Raw genomic sequence first — 20,309 nt, forward strand, 5'->3', positions numbered from 1 at the left:
CTATAGCTTGCAATTTCTCTTAGGCTTTTCTACATAAAACCACATTTTTGAAAATAGTTTTTAACTAACTTTAAGAGATTAACACTCTGTGTTGACTATAAAATGCATGGTCGTACAGAACTATCGACTTATTTATCTCTTCTGAATTCCTTGCATTTTCATAAAATTCAATTCTGTTCATTATTTTCTGAACATCATTTCTATAATGAGATCTGAAATTTTTATAATACCCTGGTCTGAAGGTTGAATGTTAGAAACTATATTTGGGGAAAACGATGAGAATGTTTTTCTGAAAGAGATCTCAGGTGTGTATGCTGCATCGTTATCTAATTAGTTATTTTTTAATTTTTGCAGTTTGCTATCTCATTGCAAAAGAAAATCAGTAAAAACATAACTTTACATTCATGAATTTGTGTTGCTATCATAAAATTAGAGGTACAACCTAAATTGCCATAAATCTAAATTTTGCTAGCTTCTTAAATATTTTATTCTTCTCCTTTGAAATTAACATTACAAGAAGGTATGTGTGTTGGTATTATAATAGAAAACTTCATTGCTAAAATGCATTAACGTTATAAAAAGAAAGAATTATGAGTCACCTAAAATCCTAAACACAGAAGACAAAAAATCCACAGAACTCCTGTTACATTGACATTTATTCTTCAATGTCTGACCTCTTCAACATCTTTAAATGTTCTGCATCCTCATATATTTTGTCAGTTATTGTTATTTTGAAAAATCTTTTCCTTTTAAACTTTTTCTTACTGTTATCAGTTACCTTTTTCTGATCTATGTCTTGCTGCGAACATGCACTTGAAAGCCATTGGATTACAGACAGTCTGCTTCGTTTACAGAAAGTATTACAGTCCCACTGTCTCTTGAAATACACAGTTCATAAACACATAAGGCTGACTTGTGGTAAGTCCCAAAGACTTTGTCTGGCTTAGCTAGGTTAGCAATGTGATACATAATGGGTTAATAATTGGTGATCACTGAATTCGGTGCCTCATGTTTGGGCATGAATTTTTTACTTTTTTTTATATATATTTGCGATCTGGTTAAGATGTAGCATCACCCATACATTGTCAGCTGTTTGTAGAAAGCTTTTTGCCATTGACAGTTATAATATGTTTTGCTTCCGTTTGGCGTGGACTTCTGAATTCTCTGATAAAAAGGATGATCTGTGATGTTAAAAAAGCATCAAAGTCATTTGAGATATAGGGTTATTTCAGCCACAAAATTATCATTGTTGATTAGTACTATTAGGTCATGGTTAACATTATCTCTTGTTCTTAATTATCTGCCAAACTGCACAAAATCATGATGATTCTATTAAAACAGCACAGAATCGGGATGATTCTTGAAATCTTATGAATTGGGATGATTCATTTAAAACTGCGTATAATCAGGGTGATTCTATTCAAACTTCATTGTATCAAAATGATTGATTTAACTTCACAGAATAAGGGTGATTCACTGAACTGGAATGGTTCATTTAACTGCATAGGGCTGATTCTTCTAAACTTCACAATCGGGATGATTAATTTAAAACTGCAGCGAATTAGGGTGATTCTATTCAAACTTCACTGAATCAGGGTAATCCATTTAATGTAGAATCAGGAAATTCTTCAGAATTTCTTTGAATCTGGATGCTTCATTTAAAACTGCATAGAATCGGCAATTCTATTCAAACTTTACTGTGTTGTAATAATTTATTTAATTGCATAGAATTAGGCTGATTCTATTTCTTCTAAGCATTACTTCGTTTAACTAGTGTTCCATGGGCTTTGTTTCTTCAAGAAAATCATTCGTTCATGGTAAAGGGTACTTGTTTACAATAGTAGCGTCGTTTGTTTTGCAATAGTTGAAACAAAGCCTTATGCTACAATAGGATTGCCACATGGAGATTCATATTTTTCAATTATACCAATAGCCAGGAAAGAATCTAATTCTTTTTTGAGCAATTCTCTTTTTGTAGGACTCATTTTGTATTGGATGTTCTGTAACTGGTGAACTGTTTCTCATATTAATACAATGTTCACTCTATAGGATTGGGTCTCTCCCTGGTTCGAAGCAATACTCAAATCCTTCCAGTAAGGGATTTAGTTGAGTAAATTATTTTGTATTTAGATGTTTATCTTTGTCACTTCAAAGATTCACTATAGAGGATATTTCAAAAACTTTAACAGAACTGAAAGTTTCTGTAGTTCTTTTCTGAGAGTCAGTAATGGATATAAAATTTTTAGTCTTAGACACTGGTTGTTCTCAATTGGATAAATCATTTGGACCCTACATTTGACACCATTTTATAAATGAAATTGCCATAAATCTAAATTTCTTAAATAGTTTATTCTTCTCCTTTAAAACTAATATTACACTGAAGGTATGTGTGTATAATAGAAAATTTTATTGCTAAAATGCATTCGCATTTTATTTTTCACATTATAAAAAAGAAGTACCAGTCTTGTAAAAGGCTATAGGCTGAAGACAAAATATTCACAAAACTCCTGCATATCATTGACACTTATCCTTCACTGTCCGTTTTCTTCAACATTTTAAAAAATATTACTTTTATATTTTGCCAGCTACTGTTATTCTAAAAATCTTTTTTTTTTTTTTTTTTTTTTAACCATTTTTTTAACTCTGTCATGAACGCATGCTTGAAAGCCACTGTGTTACAGAGGTGAATTCTTGATTCCTTTCAAACATTTAAGTTTTCTGCATTTGTCAAAATCTAGTGATAGCTTCTTAATTGTTTGGTCTATGTTGCACACTAATAACACAGTGACATATTCCTTCAGTTTCTTAAACCGACTGCTGTTTCACTTTTAAATATTAATGTGTATTCTGGTAATGTTCTCTAATGCATTTCAATTTCTTCTGTGTTATAAATTTTTCATGGAAGATATTCATATAGCAGCCCAAGTAAAACATCTTTTATCTGGTTATTGGGTACAGGGTGATCTGCTTTTTTCTTAGCGTGCAATTTCTGAAGAGCAATGTTCAATTTCTTTTCACTTCTCTTGAGAACTGCAGTCTTTATGAGGTACACACTATGCAGAGCATGATGTGTGCGGCTCACTTACCATCAGATATTTTTCTGATGTTGTAACATTGTTATTTTGTATTCTCAATGGAATGCAGGTTTCTTCCAAAGAAATGACATTGTGATAGCTACTAGCAGTTTATCCATGATGACTTTTCATTTTTTATATTTTGATTGTAATTATGATCTTCGGAAATTAAATTACTCTTATAATTTTTTCCTCTCTATTTTTTGGATCATAAAATTAGTTAACCTTCCAGCACACGCGCTTGGCAATTTTACATGAGTGCATGCGCATCGTATTTATTACGACATCTGTTATTTTAACATTTTGGGCACGAAAAACGACAGAAATGAGTGAATATTGATAATAAATTTGTTAAGAAATAAAATATTATTATTGCAAAATTAAAAAATAAAATCTTATTATTGCAAAATACAAATGATATTGCATTCAAATATAGGTAAAGGGTCTTATGTTAGTGAGATGGCAATGCAATGCAAAACTAAATTTGTCGTAAATTTTGTGCATATGAGCATGCTGGAAGGTTAAAAAAATTTTATGTGTATGCCGCATGACCTCCTTGTAAGAAATATTAAATTATATGCAATTTTTTCTGCATTTCATTTAAATTTATTTCCTCGGAGTTCATTAGAGATATATTTCTCATTCAGTTACTTCAGTTCTCACTTCACAGCAAGGCAAAAATACATAATACCTCAAAATATCTTGATAAAAAATTGAAAAATATTGAAAAATATAAAACACTATCTAAAAACAATTTTATTTTTTTTTTTTTAAATTTTTATTTTATTTTATTTTATTTTTTACATTTAAAATTACAGTTTCTATGTAAAAACAAGCAATTTGGCCAGCAGGCAAGAAGGCAGATTTTTCAGTGCCCAAAAAGTTTACTTTTGGTCCCATTCGGTCCTTTATTCTGTTCTTATGTACAGATATTGTGCAAAAACATCGTTAAATTGTATTTGATAGTGGTCAAAATGGATATTTTCATTGAAATATGATACCTGAAAATTTTTGCAATTACAATATTCCTTTGTGCAAGGAATAAAAAGGGGGCAATATAGTATTATATATTGTATGTTAAAAATGCATATTTTTATTTATTGAAGGTGTGGAAGATGTCAGAAGTTAATATCAGATCAAATTCATTCCTCTGCTTTTGGGAACAGGTCTAACTTTGGACATTTATTGGTTCATGAAAGAAGGAGCCCACTTGTACACTACAAATATTGTTCTTGATTTTCTGTATTAGATGTTTAGTTTGCATGTAATGGCACATCAGTTTTGTGAATGTCCGTAAGATGGTGAGAGTGTCTCCTGCATAGCCCAGTATTATTCTACGTGATTTCTTTTTATGGGGATTTTCGGAAGCTAGGTATTTACAAAGTATCCTGCAAATGTAGTGCAACTTAAAACTTTTATTATGCAGTTTTTTTTTTTTTTTTTTTTTTTTTTTTTTTTTTTTCACAATTTCAGAAGATGTGGGTCGTAGGTTTGTGACAAATGCAAAGGTTTGCTTACAAGACATTGTGAAGCAAAAAGGTGGAGATATTGAACTATAAACTTTTTTCCCATGCTCAGACAATTAGCTGTGCATTAATTTTATGCATAGCTAACTGTCTGTAGTTAATAGTAACTGTAATTAATATTTTGATGACAATGTATAATAAACAAAAACCAATGGTATGACATTTTGTGCATGATCCTGCACATCTTTATTACCATGAGTCTTCATTTATAATTAAAAAAAATTGTAGTTACTATCTCTTCTTGCAAAATAGATATGTAAAAATTTTGATTTTCCAAATTTGATTTTTCATTCGTGATTTAATTTTTGTTAATTATAAACCAGCCATTCAAAAAGCTTTCTCGAACTGTATACCTGCTGATCTGAGAATCATTTTAAATCATAGGCTATTTGAATATAATTTTCCTTTTTTTTTACCCTGCAGAAAATACTGCAATTCTTTTGTAATGACTTAAATTTTTATTTTCCATCGTAAAATGATTCATCATAATTTAGTTAAGGCTTTAATCACTGTGTACTTTTTTTTATCAAAATAGGTTCAAAAATTGCGTATTCTTTTAATTACATATTTCAAATCTACATATATTTTAGAGTTAAAATATACAAAAATTTTTTGTAAAAGAATTTTTTTTTCAGTATAGAATTAGATCATAGAAAAAGGTTGTCGGAATACTGAAATTGAAGAATAATGATATAAAAGGAAAATTTTGAAAATTAATATTGGTTAAATTATGATTTATTTTATAAAAAATAAAGGTAAAACATATATACTAGTGAAAATATTTGCATAATGTAATATTTTGCATATCAATTTTGCACCACTGTCAAACATTTTCAATAGAAACTGAATTTTCAGATTCATGACTATCTGCAGAGGAATCCGAGAAATTTTCAGCAGTTTCGCTATAACTATCTTCAATATAGTTGAAATCAGAGTCAGAACTACTATCAGTGTCAGAAATATCGTCAGGAATATAGGTTATATCACTCGCGAAACCCTTCCTGCCAGACATCTTTGAGCTCTGAAAAGCACGCGCAAAATGCTACATTACGTATTCTTGTATATTTGGCAGAAATGTGGACAACTAACGCCATCTGTTAGACCACATCTAAATAAATAATTAAACATCGCAGAAAAGCCGAAAGGAAACCTTGAACGGGGAAAGAGCGGGTTTGCACAGTTAAATAGACAGTAAAAATTCATCCCTGCGGAAATCATGGGATGGGCAAATTTTGCTACATTTACGTTGCCCGTGGAAATTGCGGGATGCGCAGCGAGAGGGTTAATTAGGAACATAAATTATTTTTTCATTGATAACATTGCCATAGATGCCAAAAATATCGGCTGTCATATACTTACAGAATTTTCAGAATGAGCCTCATATCATTTGTGGTACTTTAGTAACAGCCATTTTATTTCTTTTATATGTGTTAAATTAATGTTAATATTTTAATCATAAATTTATAGTTTTATTAAAAATTCCATATTCTCTAAGATTGGGATCAAAAAGATACTATAACATCAGATTAAGTCTTTTTTGTTTGATACAGCATTCTTTTTCCATTATTTAAAAATGATGCTTTGATTTATTACTTTGTTGAGCATAAATTGTAGTGTAATCTTCAGTGTTATTTAAATTAATTAGTTTTGCAACAAAGTATTTCAGTGGCAAAATTTATATTATATTAGTTGTAATGCTGATATTTTATCAGACAGTATGTAAGTTTATTTTTCATAAAATGTATATAAAATTTTAAATCAATGAAATATGTTTTGAAGCTTAGTTTTAGGGTAATATTAATGAATGTTTTTTTTTACATGTTTTTTAATGTCATTATAAATTTTTTTAATGTTTTGAAGAATATCTCTTCTATTTTTGTTGCCAGAGAATTCAGTAACATATTCTGTGAAATATTTAAGTGAGATTCCATAACTATATCTTATCTTGTACTATGTCATTAACATCATTGTTATTTTTAGAATCTTCATTGAGTATTATCATCAGAATTTAAGATCTCACCATTATTAGAGTTTTTCAGTAGATTTCAGATTTTGTCCTCAGTTTTCACTTCATTATCTTTGTTGAGTAGGGGGTAAAGTCACTAAACACTGGTAGTTCGATCCGAGGTTCGAATCCCACGAACGGGCTGGCTGCATAGGCATTTTTTGGGTTTTCCCCATGTGTAACGTGTATACGAGCCAGTTTTCCTTAGAAAGTCCTTTACGAAGGCATCCCTCCCCTTAGGCAGATAGCCCAAGTGTGCTTTGCCGTAATCTCAATAAACCAAAACTTTTGACAACAGCCCACTGTATTTCATGTTTAAGGTGCAGTAATGATTCACATTAATCAGTTCAGTATTTCTTTGTCATTGAAGCTTCAAATACAATTATATGTACCATTTTTTCTAAAGAAATGTCAAGTTATTTTGATTTATTTTAAATGAGAATAATACATTTTCAGAACATGGAGATCTATGAATAGGACATAACTCCAAGATAACAAAATATGTAATCACTTCCAAAAATTAACGTTCATATATCAATGTCCTTTCATTTAATTATAGACTAAACAAATTGTTTTCAAGTTTATGTTAGGATGTTTTATTGATTACTTTCTTCCTTATTTTATTCATGTATTGCATTAAAATTTTTAAAAAATTTTTTTGAAGATTAAGAAATGTCTCCATGTGAAAGAAAAAGACATATAAGTATCATATTGCTATGTGTTTGTCAAATTACAGGTAATAAATGTTGAGTGACCAATAAAATTTTAGACTTTTTTTTTTCAGAATTTAATAGGAAACCAATTTACACGTGTTATTGTACCTAATCTAACCCCCTCATTACTTAGGAATACAATATACCCTTGCCAAATGGTAGATGTTACATCGTTAATACATTTCACAGTTGCCAAAATGGTTTTTCGAAAATTTAACTCTTTATGGGTATAATTCAGAATAAGGAAATATGTATTGTTTAAACAAACCTAAATATTGTGGTGTTAAAAAAAGTGTTGATTGAAAGGATTTTTATCATGCATAAATCTGTGATAGAATTACTTTTTTTAAAGCTGGTGATTTTTGCTGTGTGCAATAATTGATGCATCTCTTCGAAAGTTTTGTAAGTAAAGAGCACAGAAATTTTCAGTATCTCACATAAAGTGCTCTTTCTTCATTTGGGGTCAATCTCCACTGCAAATTCAGACAGCTTCTGTGCAGTTTTAACAATTTTTGTAAAGACACCTTTTTCATTTTCATTAGCACTGTTTTCACTGTTTGGTATTATAACATAATGCAGTGTAATTCTTTGACTTCCAGACCTGAAAATCCTTCACTGCCAGTTGCTTTTGCAGTTTGTTTTATTTCTTTGGCTGCATTTTTAGTCAATGGAAATCTTGTAAAATTTTTAATAACTTTAGAGCGGATTTGATTTCGGCAGGCATTCAGTGTAGATGAATAAATGTTAAACTGCATATGAATGAAATTCTAGTGTTGAACAAATTAAATAAAAACAAAAACAATTATGGTAATACATTTATGAAAAATCACATTCCACAAATTCACATTTGGCAAGGGTTTACTATACATTTTTTATTATGTATTTTTAAGTTCAAATTTGTTTTCCAGTTCCTAAGGAAAATTTATGTATTTTCTTTTCTTCTTGATTTATTATTACTATAACTATTATTTAATAGGCAGATGAGGCTTACTGCTTAGGTGCAGCAGCATCCCAAGAAAGTTATTTAAATCATAGAAAAATCATTTTAGTTGCCAAAGAAGTAAAAGCACAAGCTATTCACCCTGGTTATGGTTTTCTTTCTGAAAATGCTGAGTTTGCAGATTTATGTCAACAAGCAAATTTAGTTTTTATTGGTCCACCTGCTTCAGCAATACGAGACATGGGAATCAAAAGGTTGGTAACCTTTCAACAGAATGTTTATAACCATTTGTAGTTATATAGATTTTTATTTATTAATCTATTATTGCAAAATTGTGAGGCAAAATTTTCTTATACTTTCTTCTATAAAAGTTAATGAAATAAAATTACACTAAGCAAAGTAATTATTAAATGTAAAATTTCATCAGGAGTTACAAAAGTTATCTCAGATGCTATTGTGCACTGTTATGCAAAAGAGTAAACAAGACCAAATTAATTTATGACCCAAGTTAAACATAAGCTAATTAGAATTTTCTATATTTGAAAACATGTATCAATATTAGATTTAGAAGGGTTTATTAAATTAATTTAATTATTAACGTAGAGCACAACAATAAAATTTTTTTTTTTAATTATAGGAAAGTAATAAATTTCTACTTCTAGAACTTTTTGAAATTGAAAATGCATTTTTATATTTCATTAAAACATTCTTTTAAAATTTTAATGAAAAGAATTTATTGTGTATTAGTGTTATATAGAATGATTAAAAAATATCTGTTAAAAATGTAAATGAGATAAGACAGAACCGAAATAACTAGATTTTTTAATGTGTGTGTAGAAATGACACCTGAAAGTGGTACAAGATGCTGTTGAGCTGTTGGTAAAAGCATTCTGATATGATATGAGGGATGCAGCCCGACCCTCCTGTCAGGCTTTACATCGCCCTATGGCCTTTTTCCGAGGCTGCCCCAGAGCAAGCTAGAAACAACAACACCTCTAACAAACAGACCTAAAGAACATAACTAAAAAACAAAATTAAAATTAAAATCCCTACTGCAAGCTTATCATGATTAATCTTCTCCATCATTTTCCTGGCAAATTTTTTCAGTCTTTTAAAATCATTTAAAATATCATATATATTAGAAACATCATTATTTTTAAACTCATTCTTGATATCAGTAAAATATTTACATGTTTCCACATAATGCTCCGCAGTGCCCGGTTCGTTAGAGTTATCACAGAGGTCAGACTCTTGTAATTTAAACATCTTAAAATAGAAAGGAAAATGGCCATGACCTGTAATGATTTGGTTAATGTCAATGTCTGAATAATATAAACCTTTTTTAAGTTTTAACAAATTTCATATAACCTTTATTTCGATCAGACCTTTCCCACTCCTCCCTCCCAAAGCATTTTGATTTAGATCACTGTTCCCATTTGGATTTCAAATGGTAGGCATCACAACACAAATCAGAAGCTTGCTGAAATGCTTTGTATGTGTGGGGTTGCACCATAGATAAAATGCATATATAGCACGAGGCATATATACATATATAAAAGCGGGAGAAATACCTTATATACTCCCATTTTTAAAGGGTGACTGGAGTTTTTAGGGGACCCAATCGCCAAATCCTGGGTGTGGAGAATTTTCATCCAACAGCCTTTTAGTTTGGGTGCCACTGTAGAGGCATTAGGTTAATTGAAAAAGCCGGAGAGATGAAAAATGAGCAAACGCCTTCGCCAGAAATCGAATCACGGACTCTGGAATACTGGCCCATCGTACAGAGCCATTGACATGACACCACGAAGGCATGCTAGAAAAGCAGGAGAAATACCTTATACTGTAACACATTTTTCTGTTACTTAGCAGCACACTGTACCATCTCAGCACATGATTTCCATGCAGACATTCCACTGCAAATCTACTCACAATGGTCCTCTCTAAATGGCTTTACATTTTTACCAGATATTTTTTAATCACCCTGTATGTGTGTTTTTGCATATCAAATTGGTATTAAAGTCATGTAAATCTAGCAAAAAACGTATGAGTAAAACAACTTTTTGAAATAGCATTCTATTTTATTGTGAAAAATAACTAGCATATAGAGTCTTATTTTCCTTGGTAACATAAACTAAGACCTAAAAGGCTGGGGGAGGAATTATCCTCAGGTCTTAGTTACAACAAAAGTCAGAAGAAGGGTGTAAAGAACCCTTTATTAAATCAATATAATTTCATAGTTGGCCTCACTTGTGCATACATAAAAGCCAACACTTCCAGCCTAACTGAAAAGGTAATGCTGAACTTAAAATTAAATGTAGTAAGTTTAGCCTAACTGCTCACAGGACAATTTAATGCCCAGGAAGGCTCTGGCTCATAAAATTTGCCATAAACAAACCTAATGGCTAGAAGTGTTCAATGCCTTAAAAAAAAAATTCTAATCACTAGAAATTCATGGTAGCAGTGTGGCCTTCAAGCAGGCATAACACTCTAAATTCAGCTTCCAAACCCTTTCTGTTTTTAGGAAAGCAGATGCTTAATAAATAAATATAAAACAATTCAAATTATCTTAAGATTTAAATCAATTTCTTATTCATATTTTTAGTACTTCAAAATCTATTATGTCTGAAGCTGGTGTGCCTGTTATAAAAGGATATCATGGAGAGGATCAGTCCGATTCTCGTTTGAAGAATGAAGCCAAAAATATTGGATTTCCTGTAATGCTGAAGGCAGTTAGAGGTGGTGGTGGAAAGGTATGAATATGAGAATCAGAATATAGTTATGTAATATGTATTTTTCTCCTAAATACTTTTAAACATTTTATTAGTAACTCTGAATGTATTAAGCCTCAAGTAAAGTATGAATTTTGTAGAAAATAATACAGTCAAAAGTTTTTAATCCGGACCTCAAACCTACAAACTTTCTGTGCATGCGCAAACATATAATGCCTTTACGCATGTAGAGTTGCGCGCCTCCAACCTGCACGCAACCAAGAGGTGACTGTTGAAACTGGAAAATAGACAGAGTCTTGCTAAGGGTTTAAGTCCCTTTTTATTCAACTTAAGAAATTACAATTGCGTGCTCTTGACGCTCACAAACTACGCCGACCCGGCGGTAAAATAAAAATAAGAACCTGAAAAGAAAATAATAACAAGACTCTAACTACGAGGCTCTCTAAAAGTAACTAACCTCACCGCGTTTTACAATACCGCTGCAAATTCAGCAAACTTTGAATATCACGTTGAACGATTAACAGTTCTCCAAGGCAAGCACACAGGCCGAAATGCTGAATTCAATTTCTGGCTAACTACCTCCGCGCTTGTGAAGTAAGAACAGCACACCTCGAACTCGTTTCCATTCTATTTAACTCAGAATACTTCCGCTGATTATTTGAATCCTTGCGCGTTCTACTAAAATTTTCATACTCTGGCATTGGCAGTTCCAGGGGAAAGTAAGGCTTGACAGGAAAGATAGTTTAAACTTAAAATAAATGTTAGTTAAAATAAATATAAATCCTACACACATGCTCACAATACATTTACGCATGCGCATATGCATTTACGCATGCGCATAATACGTTTACGCATACGCATTTAATGTATAATGGACGGTATAAGCTAGACTAAAATTATCTAATTACCTACTTGAGTTAATGTTGCAGATTGCGTTGTTCCTTAATCTTCTAATTGGATCTGTCTTATTATTTTTTGCAGACTGTTAGAGCAATTTTATAAAGGTAAGTTTGAACTTTCGATTATGTCAAAAAGAATTTCCGATTCTGGAGCTGCCAAAGGATCTACAAACCGAAAGCATGTTTCGATGCCCATCAAACAAAAAGTGGAATAGCTGCAAAAAAAATGGATAAAGGCATATCCTTTGTTTCTCTAACCATTCAGAAATCTGTTTATCAATTTCACGCTGCTCTGCGGGGGGGGGGGGAGAGAACGTTGCGGCGCGCAATGAACTGGAAGTTGATCTGTCAGCACTATTCTTATCTTCAGGGCAGATGTTTTTATTTTATTCGGCTTATAATTCCTTACTAAATGTAGTATTTCATCTGGACGTATTCCGAATTTGATATGATTTAAATCAAATTCTTCGTCATTATAAATATCACGAATACACATCAAATAGTTTTCTGCTTGTAATTTTCTAATTTCGACTATGTGTAATGAATGCTTTACGCATGCACACGCTGAAAGAAATGTTTGATAAAGTAAACAAATAAATATTAAGCTCCTTTTTTTTGTAAATTTTGATACCCTTTAGATCATAATTGCTCTTTATTTCATAAATTGCAGTTTCATATTTTTAATTTTATAATTTCTGCATGCCATCTTACCAGATTTAAACTGATGATCTATAATCCGGAATCGCCGAAGTCCCGACGAGTCCGGATTAAAGACTTTTGACTGTATTAAGCAAATTTTTATGGATTTGCAGTTTCTGATTTTATTTAAGCATATTTAATATTCATATGTTTCTGAGTTTTTCATTGATATGTATGCATATACTATTTCTATATTAGTAAAACAAGCTGCATGTATTTTTAACAGAAATTTGTATCATGCCAGTAATTTGCAATAACTGTTTTAGTTTTACATTACCTTTCTGATTGCAAATATATGATGATGATTTTTGCATAACATTATATTTAAACAATTGCATAGTGGTTTTTTAAATTGATATTGACTCCAGTTTTCGTTCAACTTTCTGGGTCAGATGGGTTTAAATGTTGTATGCAAGCCACATCAGTAAAAATAACTAACTTGAAGAAGGAAGTGTTAAATTATAGATAACGTTAAAGGTTGGCAGTAAAATGTGGTAGAAAAGATACCACGACAAATTTAGAACTTAATTGTATAGTTTGCATGCATTTTTCAGTTATAGGCTTGTATTTAATAGCAATTTTTATAGTAATACGTTATAATTCTCTTTTGTGTTTTTTTAACTAGCAGAGTTGCCAACTCTCCCGATTTAGGCGGGAGCCTCCCGATTTTCGACCGCTCTCCCGCCAACCCGTTTTACAATATATTTCTCCCGACTTTTTCTTATTCTTAAAATTTCTCACGATTTTTATGGAACTTGGCTTAATACTTTGTTATATAAACAAAAACCAAAAAAAAAAAAAAAAAAAGTGATATTGGCAGTCTGAAAGCAATTGAATTTTCTCTAAGTTATATCTAAAACAAAACTTTGCGAATTAGATAACTTTTTTGCTTTGTAAGTGAGAGCTTAGCATATACATATCCAGAAACGTCGTTCTCCAGTTCTCCAAAGCGAACATCCTGCTCCACTACGTGTCATCTGGCATATATTAATTAGCCAATGAGGACAAAGCAAGCTGTTATTTGGATGTTCTTTAGTTATTTTGGTCATTTTGTCCTGAGTTGTTTGAGTATACGTGCCTTAGGGAAATAGTTTTAGAAATTATCATCTTTTGTTATGTCTGCCAGAAAGGTGAAATACTTGTGTACGTTTCAAAAATCGTACACAGTTGACTTTCCTTCCATTATTTCCTCAAGGAAATGTAATAAATTTGTGATGTGTACTGCCTGTCGTTGCGATTTTTCGATTTCGCATGGTGGAAGGACGGACGTTCTCAAACATGTGCGTACACAAAAACACAAGGACAACATGAGTTGTGTTGAAAAAAACGAAAAGTAAAATTTTTCTTTGGAAACAGAGGACCAAAAAGTTGCTAATGCAGAATGTCTGCTGATGGAATTTTAAAATATAGTGAGCTGTCTAGAATTATGTTGGCCATCTTGACAGTTCCCCATAATAATGCAGAGTGTGAGAAAATTTTCAGTATTGTTGCGAAAACGAGGACTAAATTTAGATCTAATATTAGTGATGACACATTAGAAAAGCTTTTATTAGCGAAAGCAGGCCTACGTGGCAATTACTACGAACAAAATTATGAAGTTTCTTTCTTAAAGAAAGGAAAATCTGCCACTGTTTATAACATTTGTACAAAAACTGATTAAAGTGGTTTTCTTTTTTCTTAATCGATGCAAGTAATAAAAATGTTTTTTATGTGTAAGGTATTTTTGTGTTGCTTGCATTTAAGAATTAGTTACTATTTAAAGTTAATTCATTATTAAAAACTATATTTTCATCATTTAAAAAGTCTTTTTAACATTGTGAAAAATCTCCCGATTTCTTAAAAAAATCTCCTGATTTTTTAGTGTCATAGGTTGGCAAGTATGAACTAGTAAAGTTGTTTCGTTTCCTTACATTATTTTTGGTATTTTCTTATTCTCTCAACCCCCAAGGATATTTTTGAGCATACAAGTGATGGTACCCAGCCACACATGCATGTAGCACACATGTGTTTGAGTACAAATTGGTTCACTTTTTCTGCTTAACTATCATTTTGATGATGAGTTTTCTTTTCTTTCTTACTTTTTTTTTTTTTGAATCAAAAGATGCCAGTACATTGATAGTTCACAGTGTTATCAATGGATGTCAAGTAACCAACAAATATTATTTTTTTTATTCTTAATAGAATTTTTCTAAGTTGTTTTTTCTCATGAAATCTCTTCTTTCCTACAAGATATTTTTTTTAATCATTATTCATGAACGAAAGGTACCTATGAACCATAAACGTAACCAAAAAAGTGTTTTTTTCAACAAGGTACAAATTTGCCAATCAGTAGACAACTTTTTTTGGAGGTATGGATAGTCAAAACATACCTTCTTTCATCTTTTTTCTTAATGAAATCAGATCTAAAATGTATTTTAATATGATATTGCAATTGGTTGCATTTGGATAAAATACTGTTTCTTTTTCTGGTAAATGTAGTCTTCTAATGGATATAATTTCTGTTTATTTTTCCTTTCTTTTTGAAGTTTAAAATTCAGCCTTTTTTTATATATATATATTAATCAAATGTAGAAATTTTCTACTATGATTTAAATATTTAAATAAAGTTTTAAGTATTTTATAGGGTATGCGAATTGTTTTATCAGAAAATGAATTTGATGCTGCCTTGGAATCTGCAAGAAGGGAAGCTTTGAAATCATTTGGTGATGATACGATGCTCGTGGAGCAATTTGTTCAAAGACCAAGGTGTGTTTGACCTTTTAAATAATGCATTAATGTATGCTAAGTATTATAATTCCATGACTTGCATATTGTAAAAATCAAAAGTATTTCAGTTTGATGTCTTTGATAATATAATATTAAAAAAAAAAAAAATCTGAAAGGTTTAAGATTTTAAATTACGTCTAAAGGGGCATTTTTTTAACATTTTGTGTGTTACCTTTATTTATTAAATATCATGTTCTTTGCATTTAAACCATAAAATTCAGTTCAATAGCAATGTTGCAAAGTAATTTTAAAATGAGCATATCTTTAGAATTTCCGATACACAGTTTCGCGCGCTGGAGAAAAAAAAAGCCCCTCCCTGTAGAGTGTTGCCATTGCTCGCTTTGAAATCCTTCAGTTTGTTAATCAAAAATTCGTTAAAGGTTTACAAAATATGAAATCGATAATAAAACAAATTCCAAATATCAAATTTGGTCTTTCACATGCCCATATTCGTAGGAGGATTACGTCATTCAAAATTCGATGGCTCTATGTACCATTGTTTTATCACAATGCGCGAAATATACATACATTTATGCAGATTTTTCATTATTTAATTTCTTCAAATATAATGCAGGACTCTAACATTTGGTGGCAATTAGTGATTCAGGGCAAAATCACAAAACAAAAACAATAGTCCTTCAGGGACAAAGCCCTTCGGAACCAGAAACTTAAAATATATATATATATATATATATATATATATATATATATTGTAATTTAAAGTACATTAAATAGTGTTAATAATGTTTAATCATTGAGCCCTTGCATATATATTTAATATGTGATGATTAAATTTTGTTTAAAATATTTTTTATTCTATATAAAAATATTCATTTTGAATATGCTCACCACATAAGTTATATATGCTATGTGGTATCTAAGTATTATCTTATTTTAACATAAATCAGATAAAAAAAAATATATAAATTTCATTTTTCTACTTCTATTTCTGTTTGTTTTTATTTGTAATTTATTTTAATATCCTAAAATATATAATTTGAGTGTGTTTTACTGCTCGGCCACTGGTGGGCCTCAATGTTAAGAGTTGGTATACATTTTTCTGTTTTTGTTTTTGATTAGTTCAAAGGGGCTTTGACCCTGAAGGACTATTGTTTTCGTTCTGCGATTTTGCGTTGAATCACTATAAATGTCCATTTCACTTTTCAAACTGTTGCCACCAAATGTTAGAGTCCTGCATTATATTTGAAGAAATTAAATAATGAAAAATCTGCATAAATGTATGCATATTTCTCGTATTGTGATAAAACAACAGTACGTAGAGCCATCTAGTTTTGAATGACGTAATCCTCCTATGAATATGGGCATGTGGAAGACCAAATTTGAAATTTGTTTTATTAACCATTTCATATTTTGTTAAACTTTAACGAATTTTTCGGTAACAAACTCAATGATTTAAAAGCGAGCAATGGCAACACTGTACGGCGGGGAAAAAACACCTTTCTATCTCCAGTGGGCGTGGAACTAAGTATTGGAAATTCTAAAATTCTAAAGATATGCTCATTTTAAAATTATTTTGAAAAATTGCTACTGAACTGAATTTTATGGTTTAAGTGCAAAGAACATATTTAATAAATAAAGATAACACACAAAACTTTAAAAAAAATGCCCCTTTGGACGTAATTAAAAATCTGAAACCTTTCAGATATTTTTAATGCATTCTCTCCCCCCCCCCAGACATGTTGAAGTGCAGATATTTGGTGATACACATGGAAACTATGTATATTTATTTGAAAGAGACTGCAGTGTACAAAGAAGGCATCAAAAAATTATTGAAGAAGCACCTGCTGTAAGTGCTTGCTGGATTATATCTGTTTTGTTTTTAATATTAAATTTATAACTAATAATGAGAATAAAAGTATATATGAAAAACTGTGATTAAGATGTGTAATAATTTTTAATTGTTATCTTTGCTGCATACCTTTTTATATTCTTACATGCATATGTTTCTATTAATAGAGTTTGAATATGTTTACATAAATTTAATTTATATATTTATGTTTTGAACTCTTTCTTTTTGTGAAACATGCTTAATCTGAATTTAGGAGCATATTCCTGCTTCTTATTCATTTTCAACAGTTTTTTTGATTGCATATCTGCCAGCTTATGCAAATCTGAAAATGCCCTATTTGTTTGAAAAATAGGAGATATAAAAAATGAAATAATAATAAACATTTAATGTTACACTTTAGTGCTAAAGCTTCTAGATTTTAGTAATAATAGCATGTATGTTTTGTTTGTTTAACTGCATTTCATCTGAATGTTTCAAATATATTTTTAATGTATATAAGTAATTAATAATATATTGTAAATTTCCATTGTTCTTATATCCTGCAGAGTTTAATTTGGAATTTTATTTATGATTTGTAATTAATAAGTAAAATTAATTTTATAATGAAGTTTTTTATGATCATCATTATGATTTATTTTTACAATAACTTATGTTTGTCAATAAGGAATATATTGGAGTGGATATTCTAACACATTAACTATTACTTGATTTAAAACATTACTTTCTGGCTTGTAATGAAACTATCTGCACTTAAAAAAAGTACTATGCATAAATATCTGCCGCTGCCATCAACAAAGAATCAAAGTTGTAATAATATGATTTTCGGTGTCAGGAGATAATATATACAGTAATTCATAGAAATTAAACATTCAGTACATAAAAAATACACTTTTTTTCATAAATTTTAATAATATTTAAAATTTTAGATTAAATGTGTAAGAAAAATTTTGCATAAAATCTCCATTAATTTGATATTTTTAAATTTTTTTAATTATTTTTTTTATTTTGAATAATATAACTATATTGGGTTTCATCTGGAATTTTCAATTCTCACTTTGCTAATATGCATTTGTACTAAATCAAGCTTGTAAATTATGCCATTTGGTAAAATCAGTCATTCCATCTTCTAAAGCCTGGCTTGGATGAGCAGACAAGACAGTCATTGGGTGAAGCTGCAGTTAGAGCTGCAAGAGCTGTTAAATATGTTGGAGCTGGTATGTAATAATCACATTCTCTCCTAATCCTTTTAACTTCTATAGTAATGCAAGCATTAGCTATCACCAAATTTTGTATAAGTATTTAAGTATTGTTTATGTAATAACCCTTTTAAAAATCATTCAAATTTACAATTATTTCACCTGGACAATGTCAACTTTTGAATATCCCTAGTAAAAAAAAAAAAAAAGTATATATTGCTTTTCTCCTTTTCATGAAAAGTATGTTTTTATTTGGACAATCTTCATTTATTAACACAGTTGTTTGTTTAGGTACTGTTGAATTCATTATGGATGAAAATAAGAAATTTTATTTTATGGAAATGAATACTCGTCTTCAAGTAGAGCATCCAGTAACCGAAATGATAACTGGTACCGATTTAGTTGAATGGCAGTTACGGGTCTGTGTTTTTTTCTTGAAACTATTCTCTTTCTTTAAACTATTTTCTTGATTTTTCTAATTGAATATATTTTTAAATGTACAATTGAACATCATGATTATTAATAATATTTTAGAAAACATAAAATTCTAATGTAAACCTGCAAACAGATCTGCTGCTATTCTTGTGGAGTGAAAAAGAAAAGCATTTTAGAATTAATGGTTGTTTTTTAGTGTTTTAAATTAAATTGGAAATCTATGTTTCACTAAATTATTCACTTCGTTATTTACATAACTCTTGACAAAAAATATAGCACAAATCTGCTATTTTTCATGAACAGATACTATGTGATAATGACTAGCACAAAATTAATATATAAAATACATGCATTAAGATTTAGATTTGTTTGATATAATTTTTTTAAATAATATCTGTTTGAATTTGTATTTTATTTTGTTTTGATAAATTTTATAACTGCATTATATGACACCCAATCTGTACATGGTGTTAAAGAAACGCAATAATTTTATTTTAATTAAATAATTTTTTGAATAAAATAAAATAACTAAAATTTATACCTCTGAGATTTTGTGAGTTTTCTGTTACTCCATCATTTCCTTATTCTACTTTTTGCTACTTAAAAAAAAAAAAAAAATCAATACAGTCAAAAGTCGCTAATGCGGACACCCATAATCCGGACCTCAAAGCTGCAAACTTTCTGCGCATGCGTCAACGCATTATGCATTCACGCGTGTGCGCATGCGCATAATATGTTTACGCATGCGAGTTTAATGTATAACGGACGGTATAAGCTAAGCTAAACTTATCTAATTATCTATTTCAGTTAATGTTGCAGATTGTGTTGTTCCTTAATGTTTGGTTTGGATCCAGCTTATTATTTTTTGCAGCCTGTTAGAGCAATTTTATAAAAGTAAGCTTGAACTTTCGATTCTATCAAATATAATTTCTGATGCTGGAGCTACCAAAGGATCTGCAAAGCGAAAGTATGTTTCGATGTCCATCAAACAAAAAGTGGAATTGCTGCAAAAAAAAATGGATAAAGGCATATCCTTTGTTTCTCTAACCATTCAGAAATCTGTTTATCAATTTCACGCTGCTCTGCCGGGGGGGGGGGACATCGCGGCGCGCAATGAACTGGAAGTTGATCTGTCAGCACTATTCTTATCTTCAGGGCAGATGTTTTTATTTTATTCAGCTTATAATTCCTTACTAAATGTAGTATTTCATCTGGATGTATTCCACCTTTGATATGATTTAAATCAAATTCCTCGTCATTATAAATATCACGAGTACACATCAAATAATTTTCTGGTTGCAATTTTCTAATTTCGACTATGCGTAATGTATGGTTTACGCATGCGCGCGTTAAAAGAAATGTTTAATAAAGTAAACAAATAAATGTTAGGCTTTTTTTTTTTTTTGTAAATTTTGATACCCTTTAGATCATAATTGCTCTTTTGCTCTTTATTTCATAAATTACAGTTTAATATTTTTAATTTTATAATTTCTGCATGCCGTCTTACCAGATTTAAA

The 20,309-nt window shown here is 30.2% G+C and overlaps 1 protein-coding gene across 2 annotated transcripts in view; it reads left to right on the forward strand.

Annotated features, from left to right (window-relative positions):
• The window catches only part of Mccc1 (Methylcrotonoyl-CoA carboxylase 1), a 118,744-nt gene that overhangs the window by 26,647 nt on the left and 71,788 nt on the right, over positions 1–20,309 (forward strand). For both annotated transcript variants that reach the window (XM_085822244.1, XM_085822245.1), the window contains 6 exons: positions 8,295–8,512; positions 10,861–11,008; positions 15,209–15,330; positions 17,047–17,158; positions 18,294–18,375; positions 18,649–18,776. In XM_085822244.1, coding sequence (XP_085678370.1) covers positions 8,295–8,512; positions 10,861–11,008; positions 15,209–15,330; positions 17,047–17,158; positions 18,294–18,375; positions 18,649–18,776 — 810 coding nt within the window. The remainder of the gene's footprint in view (positions 1–8,294; positions 8,513–10,860; positions 11,009–15,208; positions 15,331–17,046; positions 17,159–18,293; positions 18,376–18,648; positions 18,777–20,309) is intronic.

Source organism: Stegodyphus dumicola, chromosome 8 (assembly GCF_044657685.1).
Source record: "Stegodyphus dumicola isolate Sdum_Otavi_A_Nest chromosome 8, ASM4465768v1".
NCBI classification, from domain to species: domain Eukaryota; kingdom Metazoa; phylum Arthropoda; class Arachnida; order Araneae; family Eresidae; genus Stegodyphus; species Stegodyphus dumicola.